Source organism: Desmodus rotundus, chromosome 1 (genome assembly GCF_022682495.2).
Source record: "Desmodus rotundus isolate HL8 chromosome 1, HLdesRot8A.1, whole genome shotgun sequence".
NCBI lineage: Eukaryota > Metazoa > Chordata > Mammalia > Chiroptera > Phyllostomidae > Desmodus > Desmodus rotundus.
The window spans coordinates 92,326,576-92,352,984 of NC_071387.1; the positions used below are offsets into that span (position 1 = coordinate 92,326,576).

The 26,409-nt window shown below is 41.7% G+C and overlaps 1 protein-coding gene across 1 annotated transcript in view; it reads left to right on the forward strand.

The window, feature by feature from the left end:
- Positions 1-240: 240 nt before the first annotated feature.
- LCMT1 (leucine carboxyl methyltransferase 1) overlaps positions 241-26,409 on the forward strand; it is a 57,610-nt gene continuing 31,441 nt past the window's right edge. The window contains exons 1-3 of the mRNA XM_024560558.4: positions 241-522; positions 20,049-20,140; positions 25,500-25,621. Of these exons, the coding sequence (XP_024416326.1) occupies positions 413-522; positions 20,049-20,140; positions 25,500-25,621 (324 nt within the window). The 5' untranslated portion in view covers positions 241-412. The remainder of the gene's footprint in view (positions 523-20,048; positions 20,141-25,499; positions 25,622-26,409) is intronic.

Sequence of the window (26,409 nt, forward strand, 5' to 3'; positions counted from 1 at the left end):
GTTAATGACAGTTGAAACTCGACACCAGCAATAAGAAACCCAATAGCCTCCCAACGCACCTAAGACTACAATTCCCAGAAAGAATTGAGGTTCCATATTGTGTCAATTTCAGTTTGCCTCCCACACCTCTGCAACTTCCGGGTTGTGTGGGCGGTGCCAAAGGAGTTGTTCAATAGCACCTCCGCGGGCTGAGGGACGAGGAAATTGCCCAATGAGCTTCTCTTCAGAGGTTCCAATAAGCGCGAAGGTTGCTGGGAGAGCGGTCGTGGGCGGCCTCCCCGAGCCGCGCCGCTGAGCCCGGCAGAGCCCAGCCCCTTTCTTCTACCTTGCTGTAGGGCGCTAATTCCCCCCGCGGCTGTCGACCCCGCTTCCATGTGCCGGGTGGGCACAGCACCCCGGAACCTCCACGCCCATGGCCACTAGCCTGAGGAAGCCAACCTTCAACTCCTGTCCTTCCTCCTCAACCGAAACTGACGACGAGGGCGTGCGCGGCACCTGTGAAGATGCGTCTATTTGCAAAAGGTGCTCGCGGGGCACGGGTTACGGGCCGCATTTCCGAAGTGCTGGGGCCCAGGTGGGAGGCGGCCTGTGTTTATGGAGCATGCTTGTATGCCAACAGGCGCCCGCCAGCTCTTGCGACCCTCGCCTCATACCTGTGAATTGCACAGAGCAGGGACTCGTTTATGTAACTCATAGTTATCTAACTTCTGTTGTGTTCCCGGCACGGTGCAACCCCGGGATACCGTGCTTGGAATGTGGCGCTGCACGAGGCACAGGTGGTCTTGGCCTTCCTGGAGCTAAAGTCTTGCTGGAAACACAGACGTGAAGCACATACTAAGTACAGTCTTGATGCGTTAGTATAAACGCAGGTCCTCTTTCTTTTATAGGTCACATTCTACTGGGGGTTGTCAGGATCCCCATTGTGCACCTGAAACTTAGGCTAATTGGGGGAGATGACGTGTCCACCACCACGTCATATTGGTGTGCAGATCCAGTACTGTCCAGAGCTCTTGCCTGTGTGCTACAGGAGTGTACTCTGTTCTGAGTGTAGTGGGGGGGGGGGGCATTGTGACAGCTATATGTCACACACCTGAAAACATGAAAAAGAAAGCATGAGACTTGAGTGTGCTCCATTCATTCATTCACTCAACAAAATTTTTTGTTTTAGGATTTTATTTACTTATTTATTTTTAGAGAGAGGGAAAGGGAGGGAGGGAGAAAGAAGGACAAAAACATTAATGTGTGGTTGCCTCTCACGTGTCCCCCACTGGGGACCTGGCCTGCACCCCAGGCATGTGCCCTGACTGGGAATCGAACCAGTGAGCCTTCGGTTCAGAGGCTGGAGCTCAATTCACTGAGCCACACCAGCCAGGCCTCAGCAAAAATTATTGAGAGCTTATTTTGTGTTAGGCCCTTCATTTGCTCAGGGTGGTGGGGATTCAGTGATTGAGACCACATAATGAACAAGACTGACATGGTGTCTGACATACAGCCTGGTTGGAAAGGAAGAGACACATAATTACCCATGAAATGCATAATTACAATTTGAGAAATACAGCGTTCTGTTAGAGTTTGTAGTTTAGGTAGTGATATTTAAACTAAGAACAAAAGGCTAAAAAAATGGTGTAGGAGAATGTTCAGGCATAGGGAGGAAAGGGTGTGGACCGTTAAGAGGAACTGAAGGAATGTGCTGGCTGCTGGGGCCATGCAGGGATTGTAGGGCGGGAAGAACAAAAGTTTGGGAGTGAGGCTTGTACTTTTTGTAGGTTTTTGGAGACTAAGCATAGTGATGCAGAAACTGGACTCTGGAGCCAGAATGTCACACTGATTCGAACTCTGCTGTTTACTAGTTGTATAAAAACTTGGGCAAGTTACTCAATCAGTCTGTGTTCTCAGTTTTCTGATCTGTAAAGTGGAGATAATACTCATACCCACCTCATAGGTGATTGTAAAGATTAAATGATGCTTAGTATTATTAGTAAAGCACTTAGAGCAGTGTCTGCATGTGACATGTGTTAGTGGTGGTAGATTAAATAAATAGATAAACATATGTAGGAATTAAAGGCTTGGAGGCAGTCCCTGGTGAAACTTGTGAACTTAAATGAATTATACCCAGCTTAATTTCTTCTCCAGATTTCATTGCCATTGACCACATCTATAGCACTGTTGAATGAGAAATAATTTTTCTCATGTTGACTGCTATTTGCTAAGAGAATCTGCAGTGCCATCTAGATTATGAGAGGGAAATGAAATAGTTTTCTGTAGCACATTAGGGTTAGGTTTATTTAATGTTTATTGATAATACTGGTTTGCTTAATATTTGTTGGAAATGTTTTTTCATACTTGCTTACTTAAATAAATGAGCTATAAAGTAGTTCAGACACAAAGAAAAATGCAGAGAAATAGGACTAGAGCATGACTTTCCTTGACTCTTACTTGGATAGTTTTTATGATTTCAATTCTTCTTTGCCTCAGTTTCTAGTGCCCTCTGTGTTTATAGACATCTAAATATTGTGGAAGTTCAGCTTTGGAACTGCAAAGAATTTAAGGCAGGTTTTTTCAATTCAAACTGCACAGCATTATGGCCTGTGGGGAATTTTAAAAAATGTGCTTGGGGCTACTCTAGACCCACTGGACCATACAGAAACTTCTGGGCTAGGTCTCAAGCTGTGGAGACCAGACATGTTGACCCCGTGGATGCATTTCATCAAAGCTCTTTTGCACTCTTCTTTTCAGCTTACTTGATCAGTTATTTCTGCTATGCTCTTTGCATATTTTTCTCATGAACTACGTGGTTTTTTCTACCCTTGAGACACTTCCTCTAGCCTCTTAACTCTCAGTTGAGCTTAGAGTTCAGAGTCAATCAGTCATTAAGTATTTCTCTTGGCAGTGACTTTATCTACCTTGCCCTACAGTCCTAGGCACCAGGGGCTGGTTTCATGCGGACAATTTTTCTGTGGACCTGTGGTGGAGGGGGATGGTTTGGGGATGATTCAAGTGCATCACATTCAAGCTTACCTCCTGCTGTGCTCCCCACTTCCTAAGAGGCCCAGACTGGTACCAGTCTGTGGCCCAGAGGTTGGGGACCCCTGTCTAGGCAGAAGGAAATAGCATGAGTTGAATAGTATAGCAATTGAAGCACAGTCTTGTGTTAGGGGAACTTGACATTGGATGGGGACGTGGGTAGCAAGAGAGAATTGAGGAGAGGGTTATGAGAGAATGGAATTTGGAAGCTACTGGGGGATTTTTTAAATCATTTTTTTAATTAATGTTCGAATACAGTTGTCTCCATTTTCCCACCTCCACTTTCACCTGGCGCTACTGAGGGATTTGAAGTGCGGTGCTGACACAATCTGGTTTTGTGTTTTAGAAAACTCCCCTGTAGCCGTGCGAGATCTGTTCCCATTTCCTTCCCCACTGCTGCAACCCTTGCTCAGGTATCCTGGCCCACTTGTTGTGTTGCAGTGTGTCCTTTTTTTTCTCCCTGCTTTTAGTCTAGCTCCCTTCCCTGTCCAACTGTTTATTCTGTGGCCAGTGTGACTTTTTAGAATCACACATCTTATCCTGTCACTTGTTACTGAAAAGCTTTTGATTAACCCATCAGGCACCAGGTAAAAATCTATACAACATTGCTTGGCACACCGCACCTTTCATGATCTGCTCTTGCCACCCTGGGTATTTCTCTGCCCACTGCAAGTCTCCATTTGGATGTCTCAGAATTATTTCAAATTCATTATTTCCAAAACTGCTCAAGATCACCTTCCCACCTTCTTGCCACCCCCTCTCTGAACTCATTGAGTGGTGCCATTGTTCATTTAGCTCACAGGTAAAAAAAGGTAGGGTGATCTTGAAGGTACCCTTTTACTTACCCCCTATGCAATGAGTCACCCAGATCTTTGATTTTTAATCTGCTAAATGTGCCTGGAATCTGCTTCCTTTTCTTCACCTCTGCTTCTGGCATCTCCATCCAAGTTAAGGTCATCTGTGGTCTGAGTTATGGCACTAGTCCTCCTGCATGGCCCTGCCTGCTCTGACCTGCTTGTTCAGCCTCACTTCACCCTACCCCTTCCAGCTCCCCTCCACCCTTTAGTTTGTTGGGTGCACCCTGTTCCCGCCTTCCTTGGGGCCTTCCAGCATGCTGCTCCCCTTCCCAGAGTGCTTTCTGTCACTAATCAGTGCTTTGCCTGATTAGTTCCATGTCATTTCAGATTAATGCATTCATTCAACATTCTTTCTGAAGGCTTACTCAATTTATAGAGGCACTGTTCTCATGTGAAACAGAATGAATAAGACAGACAAAAACAGAGCTCTTGTGGGGCATTTATTCCAGTATTCCAGTGGGGGAAAGCTGGGAAGCAACAAGCAGAATATCTGGCATATCATATGGTGGTTGATGCAGTAGGAGTGTCGAGGAGATATAATCTGGGATGGGATGGCCAGAGAGGGCTCCACTGAGGTCAGTGCTGGGGAAAGACTTGGAGGGTGTGAGGGAGTGAGCCCTGTGGATAAGTGGGGAAGTCAAATAAATCCTGGATGTCCCCTCCACTCTCATTTTTAAAAAAGGGATGACTTAAATATTGGAAAATACCTGTGAAAGGAATGATCTTAGATCTAGCATAGTAATAATCACATCATTTTTTTCTTTTAAAAACTTAGTTTTTTAAGTGACAAAGTGAGAAGTTTCTGCAAAATGGTCCCCAGAAGAGGTGAGATGCTAATCATAGAATATTCCTGGTCTCAAATGGTTCTTCAGCTGGTAGGTAGAAAATTCTACCTTTCTTTAATTTGCATTTCTGTAATCACTAGTGAGACTGAGCGTTTTAAGTCTGCTCACTACACTTGATGTTTTTTATGCAAACCCTTTCTCCAGGCATGTTCCAACTCAGTTGCCTTTTTCTCGTTTGGTTATTTGTATTTTTATTTCTGCTTTACAAGAACTTTTTATATGAGGTATAGTAATTCTTTTCTCTTTTGTTGCAGTATTTTCTCTCAAATGGATGCTTGGTTTTCACTTTATCTTTTCTGTATGTTTCATTATACAGAAATTGTGAATATTCATGGTGCAAGATCTGACAACCTAATTTCATGGCTTGTGTTTTTTGAGTTATGATTTGAAGGGTCATTCTTTTTTTTTCTTTTAACATTTTATTCATTTATTTTTAGAGCGAGGGGAAGGGAGGAGGAAAAGAGGGAGAGAAACATCAATGTGTGGTTGCCTCTCACGCGCCCCCTACTGGGGACCTGGCCCACAACCAAGGCATGTGCCCTGACAGGGAATGAAACCAGCCACCCTTTGGTTTGCAGGCCAGCGCCCAATCTACTGAGCCACACCTGCCAGGGCTGCTCTTGCTGCTTTTAAGATTCTCTCTTTATCTTTAAGCTTTGGCATTTTAATTATGATGTGTCTTGGTATGGTCATCTTTGGATCCAACTTGTTTTGGACTCTCTGCTTCCTGAACTTGTATGTCCATTTCCTTCGCCAAATTAGGGAAGTTTTCTTTCATTATTTTTTCAAATAAATTTTCAATTTGTTGCTTCTCCTGTTCTTCTGGCATCCCTATGTTCTGATGTTGGCCCTTTTGAAGATTTCCCTGAGTCTTCTTAAACTCTCCTTGTTTTTTTTTTTTTTTGAATTCTTGTTTCTTCATTTTGTTCTGGTTGAATGTTTATTTCTTCCTTATGTTCCAAATCATAGATTTGAATCTTGGCGTCCTTCCCTTCACTGTTGGTTTCCTGTAGATTGTTCTTTATTTCCTTTAGTAGAGCCTTCATTTCTTCCCTTATTCTTTTGCCATATTCAGTGAGATCTTTGAGCATTCTGACCACCAGTGTTTTGAACTCTGCATCTGATAGGTTGGCCATCTCCACATCACTTAGTTCTTTCTCTGGGGTTCTGTACTGTTCCTTCATTTGGGCCATATTTCTTTGTCTCCTCAATTTGGCAGCCTGCCTATGTCTGTGTACTAGGTAGAACTGCTTTGACTCCCTGTCTTAGTGCACCTGTTAAGTTGTATTGGGAGGAGTCTTGGGTATTCACCAGTGTGGGCAGCCTGCTTCACTGCTTTGTGGCTCCATGTGTGGGGGAAGGGTCGAAGAGGGGACACTGCCGCTGCTGGCTGACTTCCGGGGGCTTGCCTGGCACTTGCCCTGTTTCCAGTCACTTCACCCACTTCCCATATGCGACTGGCGCCCCTCCAGCTGTTGCCCTGGTTGTGGTTCCCAGAGTGGGTGGGTTTGCTTACATTGCAGGCTCTCCTGAGAATCTGGCTCTCCTGAGTTTCTTCAGCTGCCCCAACGTGCACTGATTTTTACAGCCAGAAGTTACGAGGCTTTATTTTTCTTAGTGCTGGAACCGTTGGGTGTGTGATCTGACCTGGGGCGGGACTTGCTCACTCACAAGATGTCCCCCTGATTTTTATCCACCACACGTGAATTTGGGACTGCCTGTTCTGCCTCTGCCTCGCTGCCACCAGCTTGCCGTCACTGTGCCACATCCTCTCTGCCCTGGCATCCCGGCTCTGACCCTTCTACCTGTCTGGATAGATATAGCTTCTTGAAATCCTTGGTTGTTGGACTTCTGTACAGTTCAATTTTCTGGCAGTTCTGGGTGTTTTTCCATTTTGAAATTAGTTGTGATCCTTCTTATGGTTGTGCATGGAGGCGAAGCATGTCTGCCTATGCCTCCATCTTGACTGGAAGTCAAAAGAAGCAGTTTTAACCGAGTTTTGTCTCCAAGTATTAGCCAGTTATACCTATACCACCTATTAAATGGTCTATTTTCCCCCATTGATTTGAAGTGTCACATATAATATACTAAATTCTTATATACACGTTAACACAGCAGTGGCTATTTTGACTTCCAGTTGAATTGGCTTTTATTTTTCATTTTGATGGCTGAAAACTATAAATTACTTGTGAATTGATTCAGAGCTCCCGTAGCTTGCTTGGCAGGGTAAGAGCAGGTTTGCACCAGGGAATTTCAGAGTTTTCTTAGTCTGTTTGAGCACCTCTGCTCCAGGAAGAAAGAAAAGGAAGGGATATTAGCAAAAGACATGTGTCTGAGTATGTCTCTTCATCAGGAAAGCAGTAGATTCTGAGGAAGCCCTATCCCAGCTACAGGAAAGTGTGGGGAGGTAAGAATTTCTAAGAGGGTAGATTGATGCTTCAAACAAAATTGGGGTTCTTTTAGTAAGGAAGAAGGGCTGAGTTGATATTGGAAAGGGAACTTGAAGGTCCTGCTATACTTGTATTCCTCATTTTTTTCCCCCCCCTAGCATTTCCCCAGGGTGGGGGGTGGGGAGTGGAGGGAAAGGGAGAGGGAGGGGAATAAAATAGAGGAGGTAGAGAGGGACATAACTTCTATATAATTAAGAGCTCAAGTCATCAGTGTTCGAGTGTTGACAGTTGAATATATCTGTGTACCACCACTCAAAATATGATGTAAAATATTTCTGAAACTCCAGAAAGGTCCTTTTTATCTCTTTCTAGTTAGTCTCTTTGCCCCCACATCACCAGCATTTTCTGGTTTCAGCTACCATGGATTAGATTTACCTATTCGTGAACATCATATGAATGGAATCATGTAGTATGTATTCTTTTTCTTTCACTAGCATGTTTTTTGAGATTCATTCATGTTGTCAGAGATAAAGCCAGAGGCTAGTTAAAGTAGTAAGGTCAGATGTTCAAGTCTTTATATTATAGGCCAAGGTTGCAGTCCTGTTGAGAAGACAGCTGAGAGGAGCCTGGCTCATGTTTGGTGAGGAGAGAATCTTTGTCCATGTAAAGTACAATAGTTTGGTCCTTTTTACGCTGTGTGACCATACCCCGATTTGTTCATCCATTCACTGGATGGTGGACATTAGTGTTGTGTCCAGTTTTGGGCCATTATGAATAGGCTGTGACGAACATTCTTATATGTCTTTCATTTTTCTTGGATAAATATATAGGGGTAGGATTGCATAGTCATAGGGTAGTGTATATTTAATTGCCAGACTAATTTCCAAAGTGGTTTATCAGTTTATACTTCCCACCAGCAATGTATGAAAACTCCAGTTGCTCCATATCCTTGTTAACATTTATTATCATCCATGGGTGTGAAATAGTATGTCATTATGGTTTTGCATTGCATTTCCCTGGTGACTAATGCTGCTAAACACCTGTTTATGTGGCTATTGGCCATTCGTACGTACATCTTTTGTGAACTGTCTGTCCAAGACTTTTGCCCATTTTTGTTGATGATATCATTATTGGCGTTGACTTATATTGGAGTTCATTATATAGCTGTATAGTCTTTTGTCAGGTAGATGTAAGTATGCATTCACATATAGGAAAATGAAATTTAAAATATAATAGCATCAAAAATATGAACTAAGACCAAATTTAATGTAAGTTATAAAACATCTTTACAGAGAAAACTGTAAAACATTGGTAAGAGAATTTAAAGAAGACTTATATAACTGGGAGATGAATGTTCATGCGTCAGAAGACTTGGTGTTGGTGAAATGTGAGGTTTCTGTTCTCCCCAAATTGATCCATAGAGTCAGTGCAATCCCAATAAAAATTACAGCCATCTTTTTTAGAAATGAATAAGTTGATTCTAAAACATATACAGAAATGCAAAGGATCTAGAATACCCAAAATTTTTCTAAGGAAAAACAAAGTTAGAGGACTTATATTGCTTAATACTACTTAATTTAAAGACTTCCTATAAAGCTACTTAATCAAAACTGTGTGGGTTTGGCATACAGGTAGAGAATTCAGAAATGGACTCACACGCATACTACCAGTTGATTTTGTCCAGAATGCCCAGTCAATTCAGTGTGGGAAAGGAAAGTATTTTTAACCAATCATTATGGATCAATTGGCTATTCAAGGGGAAACAAAATAATCCTTGACTCCTACCTCATTCCACACACACATATTAATTAGGGATGGTTCATAAACCTGAATATAAAAGCTAGAACATAAAATTTTTGTGTGAAAACAAAGGAGAGTATCTTGGCATACACACTAACCAGTAAGGAAAAATCCACTAAGAAAATGAATAGACAAGCTGCAGACTGCAAGATAATATTCAGAATACATGTTCTTAAATGTTTTATTTTTTTCCAAAAGTACTTTAGCATGGTTCAGGTCTATGTATGTTGCTGTATTCTGTATTCACTATTTTTTAATGTTAGATAAGGAACACTGTATCAGGGGACTGATCGGATTTTTATTTCACCCTCTTGTGAATGTTGATTTCTTTTTCATTTATGTTTTGCCCACCATACAATGACTGCTTACAACAGACACAGTAGATTTTTCATAGTAAGTTTTAGATCATAATAACCTTCAAAAGTAGTTAGATACTAGGTGACCCAAAAGGCAGTGCCAGGACACAAACTTGTGAGACTTCTTGGTTACTGAGGCTCAGTTTTTTAGGTGATTCAACTGTTAGGCTTTGTAGATCTACCTAGGAAAGCAACCAGAAGCTTTCAAGAGGTCACAAGAGGGGAAACAAATCCAAACTCTGGTCAGGTATAGAGTCTTGCCCTGAAGACTTTGTTTCCTGGCTTTCATTTTTAAATCAAGCATAAAACCAACAGGAAAATAGAAACAAAAAATGAAACTAAAAGAACAATAATAAAATGTAAATTTATTCATTTTTATTTTTAATTTTTTTTTAGAGAGGGGAAGGGAGGGAGAAAGTGAGGGAGAGAAACATCAATGTGTGGTTGCCTCTCATGCATCTCCTGCTGGGGACCTGGCCTGCAACCCAGGCATGTGTCCTGACTGGGAATTGAACCAGTGACCTTTGCTTTGCAGGCCGGCACTCAGTCCACTGAGCCACACCAACCAGGGCTAAAATATAAATTTATAGGTAGAATGATACCTTAAAGACCACAAGTAGTATGCAATAAAAATCCAAAGCTTGAAAATGAATGCTAAGACCGTTCAGTTGATTTTTACAATTGCATATATGCAGTTGCACACACACACGTATATCTACACATGCACATAACATACACACACATATGCATACATATCCATACACATCTGTACACCATACATATACCCAATACAACCACATGTATATTCATACACACATACATATATGAGAAGGGACCCAACAAAACCAGAATTTATTAAAAATTGTGTATTCTTACATGTTTAAACTTTAGTCACCTTCAGAGTACTCCCCATTTGATACAATACACCTATAGAAATGTTTTTTCCTGCTCAAAACAGTTTTTGAACATGTTGATTTTGATGCCTTTTAGTGGTTCTGCTGGGTTTTTTTTGTTGTTTCACCTCTTCCACATTAGTAAAATATTTCCCTGTGAGGACTGTTTTCATCCCGGGAAACAAAAAAATGTCGCTTAGGTTAAGATTGAGTGAATAGGGAGGGTGGGGCAAGGGGTCATGCTGTTTTTGGTCAAAAACTGCTGAACACTCAGCAATGGCGTGGTGTGGACAGGTGTGCTTGTAAATCACCCATCATGAAATGGGCAAATGTGTTGAAAGAGTCTTCAAAAATACTTCACTGAAGCCAAATGCAGCCTCTCACAGCAACATCAGCTGGTACACTGATACAGATGAGTTCCTAGAATACTTACCTAGCATGGGTATCCTGTACTACAAGGGGCCCATCCTCTGGAAGATAATTCTGTTTTTTTTGGGTCCCCCCTCAGTATACATGTCCCCCCCACACACACACATGTACATGTGCACACACGAACACATGCATCTACATAATATGCCTACATATATACACACCACACAGACATGCAGACACATGCATGAACACACATATACATACACAGAGTAGGCAAAAGTAGGTTTACAGTTGTCAGTGGATTTTTTTTTTGACTTAAAGCTATTGCAGTAATCATAACCTGCACTCTTTTTCCATATGAACAACTGTAAATCTACTTTTGCCCTCCCCTGTATACACACACACAGAGATATGCACACATACACACAATGCACATGTATACACATACGTGCATATACACGTGTCCACATATGCATATATGCATGCATGTGCATGTGCACACATGCTATTTAAGCAACTCAGTGTTGGAGCAGAGGTCTAAATCCGATGGTGGGTAAGTAGTTGTGACAAGCAGTAGAATTCAGTTCCTTATGAGGTTCCACACTTGCTCTTAGCTTCTATGTGTAAAGCAGTGCCTTCCTTGGGGTTGTTGCCATGGTTATGTGTTCCTATTAGTGAGTGTGATTTGAAGTACCATGGACCAGCCAGGCCTTGATCTTTAGAGGTTGGGAGAGCAGGGAGGGCCTCTTCCCATTCCCTGAGTCCCCAACGAAGAAGTGCCCATGGGAGGACATCTCCCACTTTCACATGAGGCCCCATTGTTGCTATAGATACGCAACCCGTAGAACACAGTAAATGTATCTGGAATGAACAGGTGATTAGAACTGATCATTGTTTCCCATGGGGGGAATGCAATATGGTTTCAGGCAATACAAAAATGGATGTTTTAAGTGTTCATAGTTAGGAACTTACTGTGTTGTTAGAAGAAAACAGTACATAGCATATCAGACCTGAGTACTCAAGAAGTTGAGTTGATTTAAAGATACATTAAATTGAACAGGTATTGTGTGAACGTCATGAAAAATTTAAAAACATTAGTGAGTTGAATGAAGGCAAAATCTTCGAGGCCTTTCCAAATCTGAGATTTTTGATTCTTTGAATCTGGGTTTTAAACATGAAATCAGGATATCCACATAAAGTGGATGTTCTCTGCATTTTGGGAAAGAGGCCTGTGGTGGAAATGGACAGCAGAGCTGGATGCACACTGTCAAGGTGTGGAGATAATTATTACCATTCTGGGATCTGCTCTGGGCTGTCTTTATATACATATATGTTCATTCTGAAAAAATCGGAAATCCTGTGCATAGGATTCTGTAGCCTGCTGTGTTCAGCTGTTACTGTAACTCCAGGTTCAGTGTTTTTGTGGAAAAATCTTTGTGTTCATTCTTAGTTATTTCCTTAGGATGCAGTCAGATTGTCTGGTCATTGTGTGCTCATGTTTTTCTGGCATTTTATACCTGTCACCATCAGGCCTTGTAGCATGCCTGTGTCAGTTTACAATACTTGAGTGCCGTCTTCCTCATTTCTCCCCAAAGCCAGGTTCCATTAAAAATGCTTTTGTGGCTGATTTGATTGGAGAAATACTGCTCTCTGTGCCTGCTTCATTTTTTTCCTCCTTATTGATAATGTTGAGCTTTTTGTATCCTCATTGGTCAGAAGTTTCTTCTTTTGTGAATGACCCATTTTTGTCTTTGGTCCATTTTTTGATTCTGAGATATTAGGGTTTTCTCTTATTTGTAAGAGTGCTTTATATTTTAAGAATATTAGTGCTTTGTAACATGCTACAGAAGTTTTTCCTAGTTTCATGTTTGCCTTTTATATTTGTTCATGATATCTAAATGTACTGTTTCTTGTTGTGTAGGCAGTACTGTATTTGATCACTTCTGTGACACATGTATTCTTGCATTTTAACTTTTTTGAAATCAGATGTGGTGTATTCTTGGATAAATCCTGCAGTCACTGTCAAGTCATGTTAGAGGTGTCCTTACCTGTGCAAATGATGTGCTTGCTCTTCCTAGTGGCATAGCTAGACAGCTGTGACCACAGCCCCCAGCTGCTTTAGTCCACATACCATTTAAGGGCCACTTGAAGAAGGAGCACAAATCCTGGTTGCTGTTAGAAAACCATCCATCGATACCTTCTGATGAGATCAAGAAAGAGCCAGTATCAGAACTTAAAGAGAGGAGCAGTGTCTTGGAAGAACACTCCAGAGGAGGTGGAGATCCATCCCTTAAGAAATACCCCATCACCAAAGCACCAAGGTCAATACAGTGTGAAAAAACCCACAGACATCCTGAATGTGAAGGCTCACCCAACTCATTTCACTCATCGTTTTTCTTTTTAAATTGATTATGCTATTACAGTTGTCCTAGTTTTTCCTCCTTTCTACTCTTCCACCCAGCCTGCCACCCCCTGCCCCACTGTCCCCCGTCCTTTGTTCATGTCCATGGGTCATCCATGTAAGTTCTTTGGCAACTCCATTTCCTATTCTTGCTCTTAACATCCCCCTGCCTATTCGGTAATGACCGATTTGTACTTCTTAATCCCTTCACCTTTTCCCATATTCCTCCAGACCATACTTCCCACTGGCCACCATTCCAATGTTCTACACATCTATGATTCTGTTTCTGTTCTGTTTGCTTAGTTTGTTTTTTAGATTCAATTGTTGATAGTTATGTATTTATTGCCACTTTATTGTTCATAGTTATGATCTTCTTTTTCTTAAATAAGTCCGTTCAACATTTCAAATAATAATGGTTTGGTAATAATGACCTCCTTTAGCTTCACCTTGTCTAGGAAACACTTTCAGATTCTAAATGATAGCTTTGCTGGATAGATTAATCTTGGTTGTAGGTCCTTGCTTTTCATCACTTTGAATACTTCTTGCCAGTGCCTTATAGCCTACAAATTTTCTTTTGAGAAATCAGCTGACAGTCTTATAGGAACTCCCCTGTAGGTAACTGCTTTTCTCTTGATGCTTTTAACATCCTTTATCTTTAACCTTTGGCATTTTAATTATGATGTGTCTTAGTGTAGTCAGTCCTCTTTACATCCATCTTGTTTGGGACTCTCTGTGCTTCCTGGACTTGTATGTCTATTTCCTTCACCATGTTAGGGAAGTTTTCTTTTTCTTTTTTTTTTTTTAAAGTATTTTTTGTTGATTATGCTATGACAGCTTTCCAGTTTTTCCCCCTTCATCCCCCTGTGCCCTGCACCCCCCAGGTCTCCAGCATCCCCTCCCTTAGTTCATGTCCATGGGTTGTACATATAAGTCCTTTGAGTTCTCTGTTTCCTATACCATTTTTTAAAATCTTTCTTCGTCTATTTTATGCCTACTAATTATGCTTCTTTTTCCCTGTGCCTTTTCTCCCCTATTCCTCCCTTCCCCCTTCCCACTGAAATCCCTCCAGGTGATGTCCATTTCTCTGAATCTGTTCCTGTTCTATTTGTTTGCTTAGTTTTTATTTTCGTTTTTCTTTTAGCTTCATTTGTTGATAGTTGTGAGTTTGTTGTCATTTTACTGTCCATATTTTTTATCTTCTTTTTCTTAGATAAATCCCTTTAACATTTCATATAATAATGGCTTAGTATTGATGAACTCCTTGAACTTGACCTTATCTGGAAGCACTTTATTTGCCCTTCCATTCTAAATGATAGCTTTGCCGGATAGAGTCATCTTGGATGTAGGTCCTTGCCTTTCATGACCCAGAATACTTCTTTCCAGCCCCTTCTAGCCTGCAAGATTTCTTTTGAGAAATCAGCTGACAGTCTTATGGGAACTCCTTTGTAGGTAACTCTCTCCCTTCCTCTTGATGCTTTTAAGATTCTCTCTTTATCTTTAATCTTGGGTAACGTAATGATGGTGTGTCTTGGTGTGTTACTCCCTGGGTCCAACTTCTTTGGGACTCTCTGAGCTTCCTGGACTTCCTGGACTTCCTGGAAGTCTATTTCCTTTGCCAGATTGGGGAAATTTTCCTTCATTATTTGTTCAAATAAGTTTTCAATTTCTTGCTGTTGTTCTCCTCCTCCTGGCACCCCTATAATTCGGATATTGGAACATTTCAGGTTGTCCTAGAGGTTCCGAAGACTCTCTTCACTTTTTTGAATTCTTGTTTCTTCATTCTGTTCTGGTTGGATGTTTATTTTTCCCTTTTGTTCCAAATTATTGCTTTGAGTCCTGGTTTCCTTCCTGTCAGTGTTGGTTCCCTGAATATTTTGCTTTATTTCATTTTGGTTATCTTTCATTTGTTTTTTAATTTTTTGACCAAGCTCAATCAGTTCTGTGAGCTTTTTGATTACCAGGGCTTTAAATTCTCTGTCAGATAGGTTGGCTATCTCCTCATTGCTTAGCTCTCTTTTTGAAGTTTTGCTCTGTACTTTCATTTGGGCCATATTTCTTTGTCTTGGGACCTGTTAAGTTGTAAAGGGGCAGGGCCTTAGTTATTCTCCAAGGCAGGACAACCGTCTTTGCTGTGGTGCTGCCTGTGGGGGAGGGGCCAGAGAGGGAACAATGCAGCTGGCCTGCTGGCTCTAGCACAATTTCCAATGAACTCTCGTATGAGACTGGGAGTTTCTCCCACTGAGGCAACTGCTGTAGTCCACAGTCAAATCTGAGTCTCAGTTTCACTGTCAGCCAGCCTGACTGTGTGGTCCGCTGCCTTGCCACGGGTTCTTACCGGTCTGGTTGTTCTGGTTGACTTTTTCTTTAATTCCTTGGTTGTTGGAGTTCCATGCAGTTTGATTTTCTGGCACTTCTGGTTGTTTATTGATTTTAAATTGGTTGTTATCCTCCTTTTGGTTGTGCAAGGAAGCGAAGGGTTTCTACCTAGCCTCCATCTTGGCTGGAACTCCAGAAGTTTTCTTTTATTATTATTTCAAGTAAGTTTCCAATTTCTTCTCTTTTCTCTTCTCCTCCTATGATGTGTATGTTGGAACATTTGAACTTGTCCCAGAGGCTGCTTACTCTATCCTCGATTTTTTGGATTCTTTTTTCTTCTTGTTGTACTGATTGGATGTCTTTTTCTTCCTTATGTTCCAAATCACTGATGTGATTTTTGGCTTTATCCACTCCCTGTAAATTGTTCTTTTTTTCAATTAGTATATCCTTCATTTCTCTCTGGGTCTTTTTTATTCTCTTGAAGTACCCACTCAGTTCCTTCGGCATCTTTACAACCAGTATTTTGAACTCTGCATCTGATAGGTTGCTTATCTCCATTTCATTTAGCTCTTTTTCTGGAGTTTTGTTTTGTTCTTTCATTTGGGCCATATTTCTTTGTCTCCTCATTCTGGCAGCCTCCCTGGGTTGATTTCTATGTATTAGGTAGAGCTGCTGTGTCTCCCTGTCTTGGTAGTATGGACTAATGTAGTAGGTGTCCTGTAGGGTCCAGTGGCACAGCCTCCCTTATCTCCCAAGCTGTGTACTCGAGGTGTTCCCTCCATGTGGGCTGAGTATTCCCACCTCTTGTAGATGAGTCTTGATTGCTGTTAGCAGGCTATTGGGTGGGATTTACCCAGCTTAGACAGATGGTAGGACTGGCTGTGACCCCTGGCCAACAACCACCTCCCTCTGTGGCTTATGGAGGTGGTTGGGTAGTCTGACGTGGTCTGTAACACTGCTGGGTGTGCAGGCCCTTGGTCAGCCTCCACCTGTGTTCTCTCTGGGGCCCCTTGGCGTAAGCTATAAAGCCATATGTTGGAAGGGGGGAGGGTGGTTTGGGCTCAGCTGTTGGTTGTTTGCGGGGGATTTAGGAAGGTCTGAAGCCTGGCCTCACCCGGCCCTTCATATGGAAAAGCCACTGATACCAGCTTTGGCGGGCCTGTAAATTGGATGGAGTGGAGCCTTAGGTAATTGTCAGGGTGGGGTTGACCCAGGTTGATGTAGATTCACATATCATGCACCTGCACTGTGACTCTGTGTGGGGGAGGGCTCAGAAAAGTTACAATGGCCACTTTCTACAGTTAGTCTGGCAGGAAGCTGTCCCTCTGCTCTCGCCCTGATGCCAGACACTTCAGTTTCTCCCCTTATGCCACCAGTGTCCTTCAAGGTGCGGCCCCAGTGCTGGAACCCAGACGGAGCGAATCTGAGCAAGTCTGTGTGTGGTATGAGTCCTTTTAAGAGAGAATTCTGTAGTTTCTTCGGCCGACCTAATTCCTACTAGTTTTTATAGTCAGAAGTTATGGGAACTTACCTACCTGGCCTGGTGGTCTGGTGTGGGGCTGGGATCCCTTGCTCCCAGCATATCTATCCACTTTATATCCACTACATGTGGGTTTGGGGCCAGCCAGTTCTGTGTCTTCCCCCCTCCATCCCTTTTACCTGTCTGGATGAATGTGGTTTCTTTAATTCCTTAGTTGTTGGACTTCCATACAGCTCGATTTTCTGACAGTTCTGAGTGACATTTGTTCTGTAGTTTAGCTGTTATTTTTCTGTGGTTGTGCAATGAGGTGAGTTGCATTTACCTATGTCTCCATTTTCCGTTTTTCCTTTTTATGTCTATTATGAGAGTCTGTCTAAATAATACTTTCAATAAGCACAGAATTAAAATTCCTAAGTGAGAATAAAACATTAAGTCATTTAATTGGCAGTGGTTTTTTTTGTGTGTGTTACAACTGAGGGTATCTTAGATATAATAAAATATGGCATATGGTTAGTGCAGAAAACTTTAAAAATATAGATTAATAAAGAACACCAGAAATCTCAGAGACAATCATTGTTAATATTTGTGTACGAATCCTCCAGTAATTCCTCTATATGAACACACATCCACATGTATTTATGGGCATATACACTATCTATATTTCTGGTCTTCCCTTTTTCTCTTAACAGTGTATTTTAAATATCTTTCTATGTCCAATTCTTTGAGTTTACAGATTAAGTGCCTGGTTAGTATAGTGTATAGATACACTGTAATTTGTTCAGGTAATCTGCAGTTGATAGTCTGTAAATTCTGAAATGTGGTGCCCATCTCCCTCCAAAACTCCCGGAGCAGTGCCATCTTCCTCTTCTTCCCAGTCGTGTGTTGTAAATCTTTTTATCTTGTCACTCTGATAGGCAAATCAGTAAGATGCTTTTTCCTTGGAGCAGGGAAACCACTGGTAGTCTTTTAAGTTTGAGAACCTGAGGATGGAAAAGGGACTGATTAGAAACACTGGGAAGTAGGAATCATGGAAACCAGTGATCAGATATACTTGTGTCTGCATGGGTGTATTTCCCCAGTACACCATCCAGTGTACTGTTGAGGTCAGTCCCAGGCTCCTGTCAGGCTCTGTATGACCTGAGCCTGCTTCTCTCTTCAACCTCTTTCCTAGTTTCTCCTGTTTTCTTACTGTTCTCCAGTTCCCCTGCCTATTTTCTGCTACTGGGACACTTCAAGTCCATTCCCACACCAGAGTGTTGCTGTCAGCTCTTCTTCCTGTGTGAAATGCCTTTTGCACAGTGACTTTCCATTCTCTAGTGCTCAACTTGACCATTCCCCTTTCAGAAATGCTTTCCCTTTTACCTTCTCTCAGTGACATCCCTTTATTCTCCATATTCTTCATGCCCCTTATTGGCCATAATCTCATATCTTTGCCTTTGGCCCTTCATCTTGTTCTCTACTGTACCCCCAGTGCCTGGCATTAAGAAGACAATAAATATTGCTTGACTGAATCAATGGTATAAAATCAACAGATAATATAGAGTTGAGAGGAATAGGAATTGCTCCTTGTTACCCACCAGGGCAGTAATAGTCCAACAAGGAATGCTTGGAGGGAGACCAACTTATCAGCTTTCCAGCAGTTGCTTTGCAGTGGAGTGAGTGCTTTCTTTGTGCGGCCTAGTTCAGCAGTGGCTTGATAGCGTTGAAGGAATTCTTGTACTGGATGTTGGGGTTGACTAGATCATTTATTTCCAAGGCCCCTTCCAACCCTTAAACTATTTGATGAGTATTCTAATCATTAGGCTACCATTCTTCCTTCAGTGCAGAATGACAGTGACCACTAGGGGGCACTAGATGATTCCTTTGAAATCTGTTCATCACACTCAATGAGAAAACTTATTTCCTCCAACATGGACATGTAGCAAAAGCTTCACAGAAGTCTGATCTCCTACTATGCATAACGCATGCCGGTATTTTCTATTTAACTCTATTCTTTATTTTTTAATACAAGTTTTCAGACTGTCAAGCTGATTTTATGATATTGATGCATCACAACTCACTGTTTTTAAAATACTTTTGGACCACTGAATAAGTTTGCTCTTGTAATACTCTGTAGGTCTGTTTTCCTTGGACAGTCTGGGCTTATAGCAAGTGGTGTTCTTAGTGAATGCTTTGTATAATTCTGTGTTGAGTGGCTGCATTGAGTAGCTGAACACGTGTGCTTTCTTACAAGTGTCTACGGTTGGGCAAACATAAATGTGATATTCTGTAGGGGACATCTTTTTTTCAGAATCAGCACCTATTGCAGTCAGGGCTGCAGTAAGCCTTGTCAGTATATATAAAGAAAAGAGATAGTATCTGCTTCTGGGAGTTCAGAATCTATCTGGGAGACATAACAAAGAACACACATACACACACCCTTTTAATTTCAGCTTTCTTATTAAGCAACATGGAAATGAGTGCATTACTCAGCTATTAATTAGTCAGGATGCTTTAGGCTGAAATTAACGGAAGCCTGGCTCAAATTGGCTCAGATGGTAAAGGCATTTATTATCTCACAGAATGTCCTTTGAGAGGTAGAACAGCCTCCAGGCCCACAGTGGCCTGGCCTGGCCTGGCCTTAGGGATCCAGGCTCCTTCCATGACTTGTCAGTGGTCCTATGGCTGGATCCACTTATGGTTGCCAGAAGACTTCCAGTGTAATCGGGCTTCAAAGCCCAGACTTGGGACACTTTAACTCCTTATAGTGTAGACTGAGGTGGAGAGAGTTTAGGCCACCATAGCATTTTCCAAGTTGTAGTTGTTTTGTTTATTCCTACTCTCCCCACTGTGCTCACCTTAAGGGATGTGAAATACAGAGTCAGGAGAAAAATTTAGATCTTTGTTAGTGATATTTGCCAAATATTTCTGAATTCCCTTTTCTTTCGACATAGAACTTTTCTGGTGGAATAGAGTTATCGGACAAAGCTTTGGCCATTGAGTTTACTGAGTGAATAAATTGTTGTAAGTCCTGTATATGAAGATGAAGTGAGATTATTTGCTGTTTAATATTCTGGGAACGGAATTAATTATAAGAGGAAAAACAGAGGTGAAAAATGGCCACTGTGGAAAACGTGATGGGAAGTGTGAGTAAATATAAAGATAGGTCAGTGAGTCTGTTTAAATGTAATGGAACCCTGAATGTGCATTTGTTGGTCTTTGAGGTCAATAATTTTCCTCCGGATCCTTGACCTGGTTCCTGGGAATGTAGCCATGAACCATGTCCAGAAATACACTAATCTCTACTCATATGCCTTCTCTTTCATTCCTTTCAGGTTTGCAGTAAGCATTGGCTACTGGGATGACCCTTATATCCACCATCTTGTGAGACTGTCTAAAGAGAGGAAAGCCCCTGAAATTAACAGAGGTGAGTGACTGTCTTTCTTCCTAACTTCTCATCAGCTGAGTGGCCTAAAGTTTTAGGAATTAATTCTCAAAAAGGGAGTTCCAGTATACACTCTCTCCAATAGTATATGAAAGTACTTATTTCCCAATATTCTCACCAACACAGTGTATTATGAAATTTACTATTCAAAAAAAAAACTTTTATTTTTATTTTTTTAAAAAACTTTTATAATGGATAATTTTTTCTTAAGATTTTGTTTATTTTTAGAGATAGGGAATGGAGGGAGAAAGAAAAGGAGAGAAATATCAATGTACTAGAGATATATCGATCGGTTGCCTTTCACACGCGCCCCCCCCCCCCCCCCCCCCCCCCCCCGCCCCACTGGGACCTGGCCTGCAACCCAGGCATGTGTCCTGACCAAGAATCGAACTGGTGACCTTTCATCTCGCAGGCCAGCACTGAATCCACTGAGTCACACCAGCCAGGGATGGATAATTTTAAACCATATAAAAGTAGAATCATATGTGGATCAGTTTCAGTAATTATCAGATCTTGACCATCATATGAAACTTTTTTTTTAACTCTTCACCTGAGGATATGTTTATCGATTTTAGAGGAGGAGAAAAGGGGGGAGAGAGGGAGAGAGAGAAAGAGAGAGAGAGAGAGAGAGAGAGAGAAAGAAATATCAATGTGACAGAGAAGTACCAAAGAGTTACCTCCCATATGTGCCCCAACCAGGGATCAAACCCATACAACATAGGTATATGCCCTGACTAGAGACTGAACCCGTGAACTTTCGGCATATGGGATGAAGCTCCAACCAACTGAGCCACCTGGCCAGGGCCCAGTTTTAAAATCTTTGTTAATCTAATATTGAGAAATGGTATCTTAGGATAATTTTATTTTTTATTCCTCTTACTTATGGGTAAGGTTGAAGAGCATTTTCATATGTTGAAAAGCCATATATATCTTTTAAAAAATTTTAATTATTGATTTTAGAGAGAGAGAGAGGAAGTGAGAGAGAGACACACACACACACACAGAGAGAGAAACATCATTTTGTTCTTTCACATATTTATGCATTCCTTGGTTTATTCTTGTATGTTCCCTGACTGGGGATAGAACCTTCAACCTTGGTGTATTGGGACAACACCCTAATCAATTGAGCTACCTGGCCAGGGTTCATTTATATACACACACACACACACACGTGTATCCATTTATATATGTGTGTGTGTGTGTGTGTATCTTTTACTGTGAAGTGCCTGTTTACATAAGGGATTACATTTTGTTGCTTTAGTAAATTTTTAGTTATGCCATTAGGTTCTGTAAATAATTTCCATCAGGGAAGTCAAAGGACTTGACAGGCTTGACTTAGTTTCAGCCAGACTGAGAAATTGACCAATTGACAATCATTCTTATGTGTTCAGGGAATGTTGACTCTAAGAATAGATCCTAGAAGTAGGGTCTATAAGAAATGCAAAGAGGACTTCTGGTCAAGATGGCAGCATAGGTAGACATGGCTTGCCTCCTTCCTACAATCACATCAAAATTACAACCAAAATATAGAACAACTACCACTCAGGACCATCAGAAATCCAGTAGAAGTCTGACAACTGTGGAACTAAAGAAACCACATCCATCCAGACTGATAGGAAGGGCACAGACATGAAACAGGCTGGTCCTCCATCCATGTGTGGTGGGTAAAAACTTGGGACAGATATCTCAGGAATGAAGAGTCCCAGTCCCATACCAGGGCCCCCCAGCGCAGGATTCCAGTGTTAGGAAGGTAAGTCTCCACAACTTTTGGCTGCAAAAACTAGCAGGGATTGAGTCAGTGGAAGAAACTTCTGGAGCTCCAAGCAGTTCCTGTTAAAGAACCCACACATTGACTCACCTACTTAGACTCACTCCCTCTGAGGTCCAGCACCAGGGTAGCATCTTGAAAGGCGCCGGTGGCATACAGGGAGGAACTGAAGTGTCTGTCATCTAGGTGAACAGAAGCCATTGTCCCTTTTCTGAACCCTCTCCGCATAGAGCCACAGAGCTCGCAAGCTGCTGCCATATCTGAAAGTTCATCAACCTGGCTAAAATTGTTTGCCCCACCTTGGAGATCCCCTGATTCTGCCCCACCCAAATTACAGGACCTGCAAGCTGCTTTTCCACATCAATGGTTGGTCTTAGCCCATGCTTCACAACTTCCTAACCTCTCAAACAAGTAGCAGCTGACCTCAGTGAACCCCAGGCCTGGCACTAGAAGCAGCCAGCCTAGATTCGCAGCTTGGCTTTGCCTGAGAATCTGCAAGCTGAGCACAAGTAGTGGCCATCTCAGATTGCTTTATAACTAAGGCAGGGAGGCCCCTGGCAAAACACAGGTGGGGGCTGACCTTGCCCTGCACCACCCGAGAAACCCCAGAGCCTGTGCACCCAGTGAGCAGCTGCAGACCATGTCAGAGTACCACCAGCTTGCCCCTGCACAGATCATCCTTCACGGAGGGCAGAGGGTGATGATCAGTGGTCAAAGCCAGTCCTTGCAGCTGGGTAAATGCCTCCCATTGGCCTGCCAACAACAGTCAAGGCTCAACTACAAGAGGAAGTATACCCAGCCCACATGAAGAGTACACCTTGAGTACCCAGCTTGGCTAATAGGGAGCACTGTGCCACTGGACCCTACAGGACACCTACTACATTAGCCCACACTACCAAGACAGGGAATCAAAGCAGCTCTACCTAATACATAGAAACAAACACAGGGATGCTGCCCAAACCAGGAGACAAAGAAACATGGCCCAAATGAAAGAATAGCTCAAAACTCCAGAAAAAGAATTAGACAAAATGGAGATAAGCAATCTATCAGATGCAGAGTTCAAAACACTTGTTATAATGATGGTCAAGGAACTTAGTGAGGACCTGGACAGCATAAAAAAGAGCCCGTCAGAAACAAAGGATACACTAATTGAAATAAGGAACAATTTACATGGAAATAGCAGTAGAGTGGATAAAGCTGAGAATCAAATCAACGTTGGAATATAAGGGAGCAAAAAACAACCAATCAGGACAACAAGAAGAAAAAAGAATCTAAAAAATGGCCGTAATATAAGCAGCCTCTAGGACAAATTCAAGTGTTCCAACATTCACATCATAGGAATGCCAGAAGGAGAAGAGAAAGAGCAAGAAATTGGAAATCTATTCAAAAAAATAATGAAAGCGAACTTCTCTAATTTGGTGAAGGAAATAGACATGCAAGTCCAGGAAGTACAGAGAATCCCAAACAAGATGGATGCAAAGAGACCCACTCCAAGACACATCATAATTAAAATGCTGAAGTTTAAGGATAAAGGGAGACTGTTAGAAGCAGCAAGAGGAAAGGAGAGAGACACCTACAAAGGAGTTCCCATAAGACTATCAGCTGATTTTCCAGCTGAAAAGAAAACTTGCAGGGTAGAAGGGACTGGCAAGAAGTATTCAGAGTGATGAAAAGCAGGGACTTACATCCAAGATTGTATTCAACAAAGCTATCATTTAGAATGGAAGGGCATACAACGTTCTTCCCAGATAAGAAAAAGCTAAAGTAGTTTATCCTCACCAAACCGTTATTTTATGAAATGTTAAAGGGACTTACTTAAGAATAAAGGTCAAAACTATGAATAGTAAAATGGCAATAAACACACATCTATCAACAGTTGAATCTAAAAAACAAACTAAGCAAAGAAGAACAGAGACAGAATCATAGATATGGAAAGCATTTTGATGGTTGCCAAATGGGAAGGGGATGTTGAGGAATGGGTGAAGAGATGAGGGGATTAAGAAGTACAAATAGGGCTCTGGCCAGTGTGGCTCAGTGGATTGAGCACTGCGAACCAAAGGGTCACTAGTTTGATTTCTAGTCAGAGCACGTTCCTGGGGTGCAGACCAGGTCCCCAGTAGGGGGCACTCAAGAGGCAACTACACATTGATGTTTCCCTCCCTTCCCCTCTGTAAAAATAAATAAATAAAATCTTTAAATAAAAAAAGAAATAGGTAGTCACAGAATAGTCATGAGAATGTAAAGTACACTGTAGGAAATGGAATAGCCAAAGAAGTTATAGGCATGACCCATGGACATGAACAATTATGGGTGCATTGCCTGAGGTAGTATGTGGAGCTGGGTGGAGGGGAGCAAAAGGGGAAAAAATCAAGACAACTGTAATAGCATAACCAATAAAATATAATAAAAAATAATAACAAAAGAAGATATATACAGGTGTTAAAATGGGGATTTCTGAGAATAAGGATGATATTTACTTTGAACTGAGGGTGAAACCAGACATCAGTAAGATTGAGCAAAACCTGCCTCAAAGGTCTTCAGCCTTCTTCCTGTTCTCAGGGTGCAGGTTTCCTAATGAATGCTCCAGAGACAGGGACCTGCCATGGTGGCTATCTGGGTGCCCCAGGCAGCTCGTTAGCCCTCCTTCCTTCTTGTCACTCTGGGTTTGAATCTCTAGTTTGGGGACCTGCAACCCACTAGGAGAGTACTTCCGCAACAGTGTGTGGTAAGGATACGTATTTTTCCAATACCCAACCCATTGTCTCTATTTCTATAAAATATAATAAGTGATTTACTAGAAAAACAAATGAAGAAGACATACAAATTACAAGCCCAAAGTATTTATGAGTAGATTCCACAGATATAAAATTCCTGTGAAATTGCAATAAAAGTTCCTAAATGCTACTCTCAAATTTGGTTCTTAGAATATGTGCACTTTGAGCAGTGGGGCTTCTTTCTGCCTTCTGTATTTCCCATATCCTGTGCCCTATCTCCCCAGCCCAGAACCTAACAAGTCATTTTACCAGGCAGTCCAGTGCTGGTGCCCTGTCCTGCCCTCTTCTGATGCTCTTAGATAAAGATCTAATGCTGCAGGGCTTGGATGAAATACCACTTTCTTTCCTTTGACATTTGTTTGCCTAATTTCCTCACTTAAAAATATTTTGCATTAGATTTTGCAATTTTGAGTTTTATCAGAGTACTGACTAGCTTTCTCTATGGTCATGAAAAAGGTCAAGAGGTCAAATTCCCAGACATCATTTCCAAGAGGAACATTTAAATCAAATGTTTTCATGTAAAACCCTTGTCTTTGTCTTTCTTAAGTAAAATCATAGGACGTTTTATTTCTCTTAAGATAGTTAATTCCACCATTAAATAGATTGTGCTTGCTTAGGATCAGACAGCTTTAAAAAAGGGGGAGAGAATTTGGCAGTTGCCATGTCTCACATAATGTCTACAGTGACACTGCTGACGCTGAGGAAGGCAGGAGTGTTCTGTTTTTGTTCTCTGGTGGACTTTGCAGGTATCGCTGCTGTCATAACCAAGGAATAGCTTGTTTCCGTGTCTCTCTCTTAGGCTATTTTGCTCGAGTTCATGGCATAAGTCAGCTTACAAAGGCCTTTCTGCGGAAGACAGAATGTCATTGTCAAATTATAAACCTCGGGGCTGGGATGGATACTACCTTCTGGATATTAAAGGTACATTAAAATTCCCCCTCCTCTTTCCCAAATTGTTTACATTTTATTTTTGAAGGTATTTACCTGCTCGAAAAAGTTAAAGAATACATCAAAATGTATGCAGTGACAGCCCATCTCCCAGCACTGTCCCCAGCTATTTGCATGCCCCCAACCGCCATCAGCCCCATATTTCATTGCACCAGGGTCCTAGTGAAGGACATGTGGGTTGTTTCTCATCTCTTGCTGTTACAGAGTATTAATAACAATCCTGTGTATGTTTTCATCTGCATGTATGGAAATATGTCAGGAGAAAAAATTCTACTAGTGGAATTGTTGAGACAAAGAGCCTATGCATTTGTAATTTTCATGGTAACTAAGATTCTATTGTCAGCATAATGGTGTTTTGGATAAGGTTTGGAGGTTTGCATGACTGGGTGACAGCAATGTGATACAGAGCCCTTTTGTAGCCATTCTTTGATTTGGTCCCTTAATTGATCTGTTAGGTTCAAGAGCAGGTACAAAAACACTCACAGGAAAGGGAAGTTGGGACTAGTTAATGGCAGAACCAGGACAACGGTGCTTGTCTTTGACTCCTGGGCTGGAATTTTACCGCCAAATTCTTTTTCTACAAGGACCTCACTGATTACATGTCCTTTTTTGTACATTTGTACAGATATTTCCTGGTTCTTTGAGGTCAGTCATGAGGCAGTAATGAATACGTGCATTTCCCCAGATTTCTTGCAGGTGGACACGAAGATAAATTAGAATGTATGGGCATAACCCGACCTGAATATGTCTTTGGTCCTATA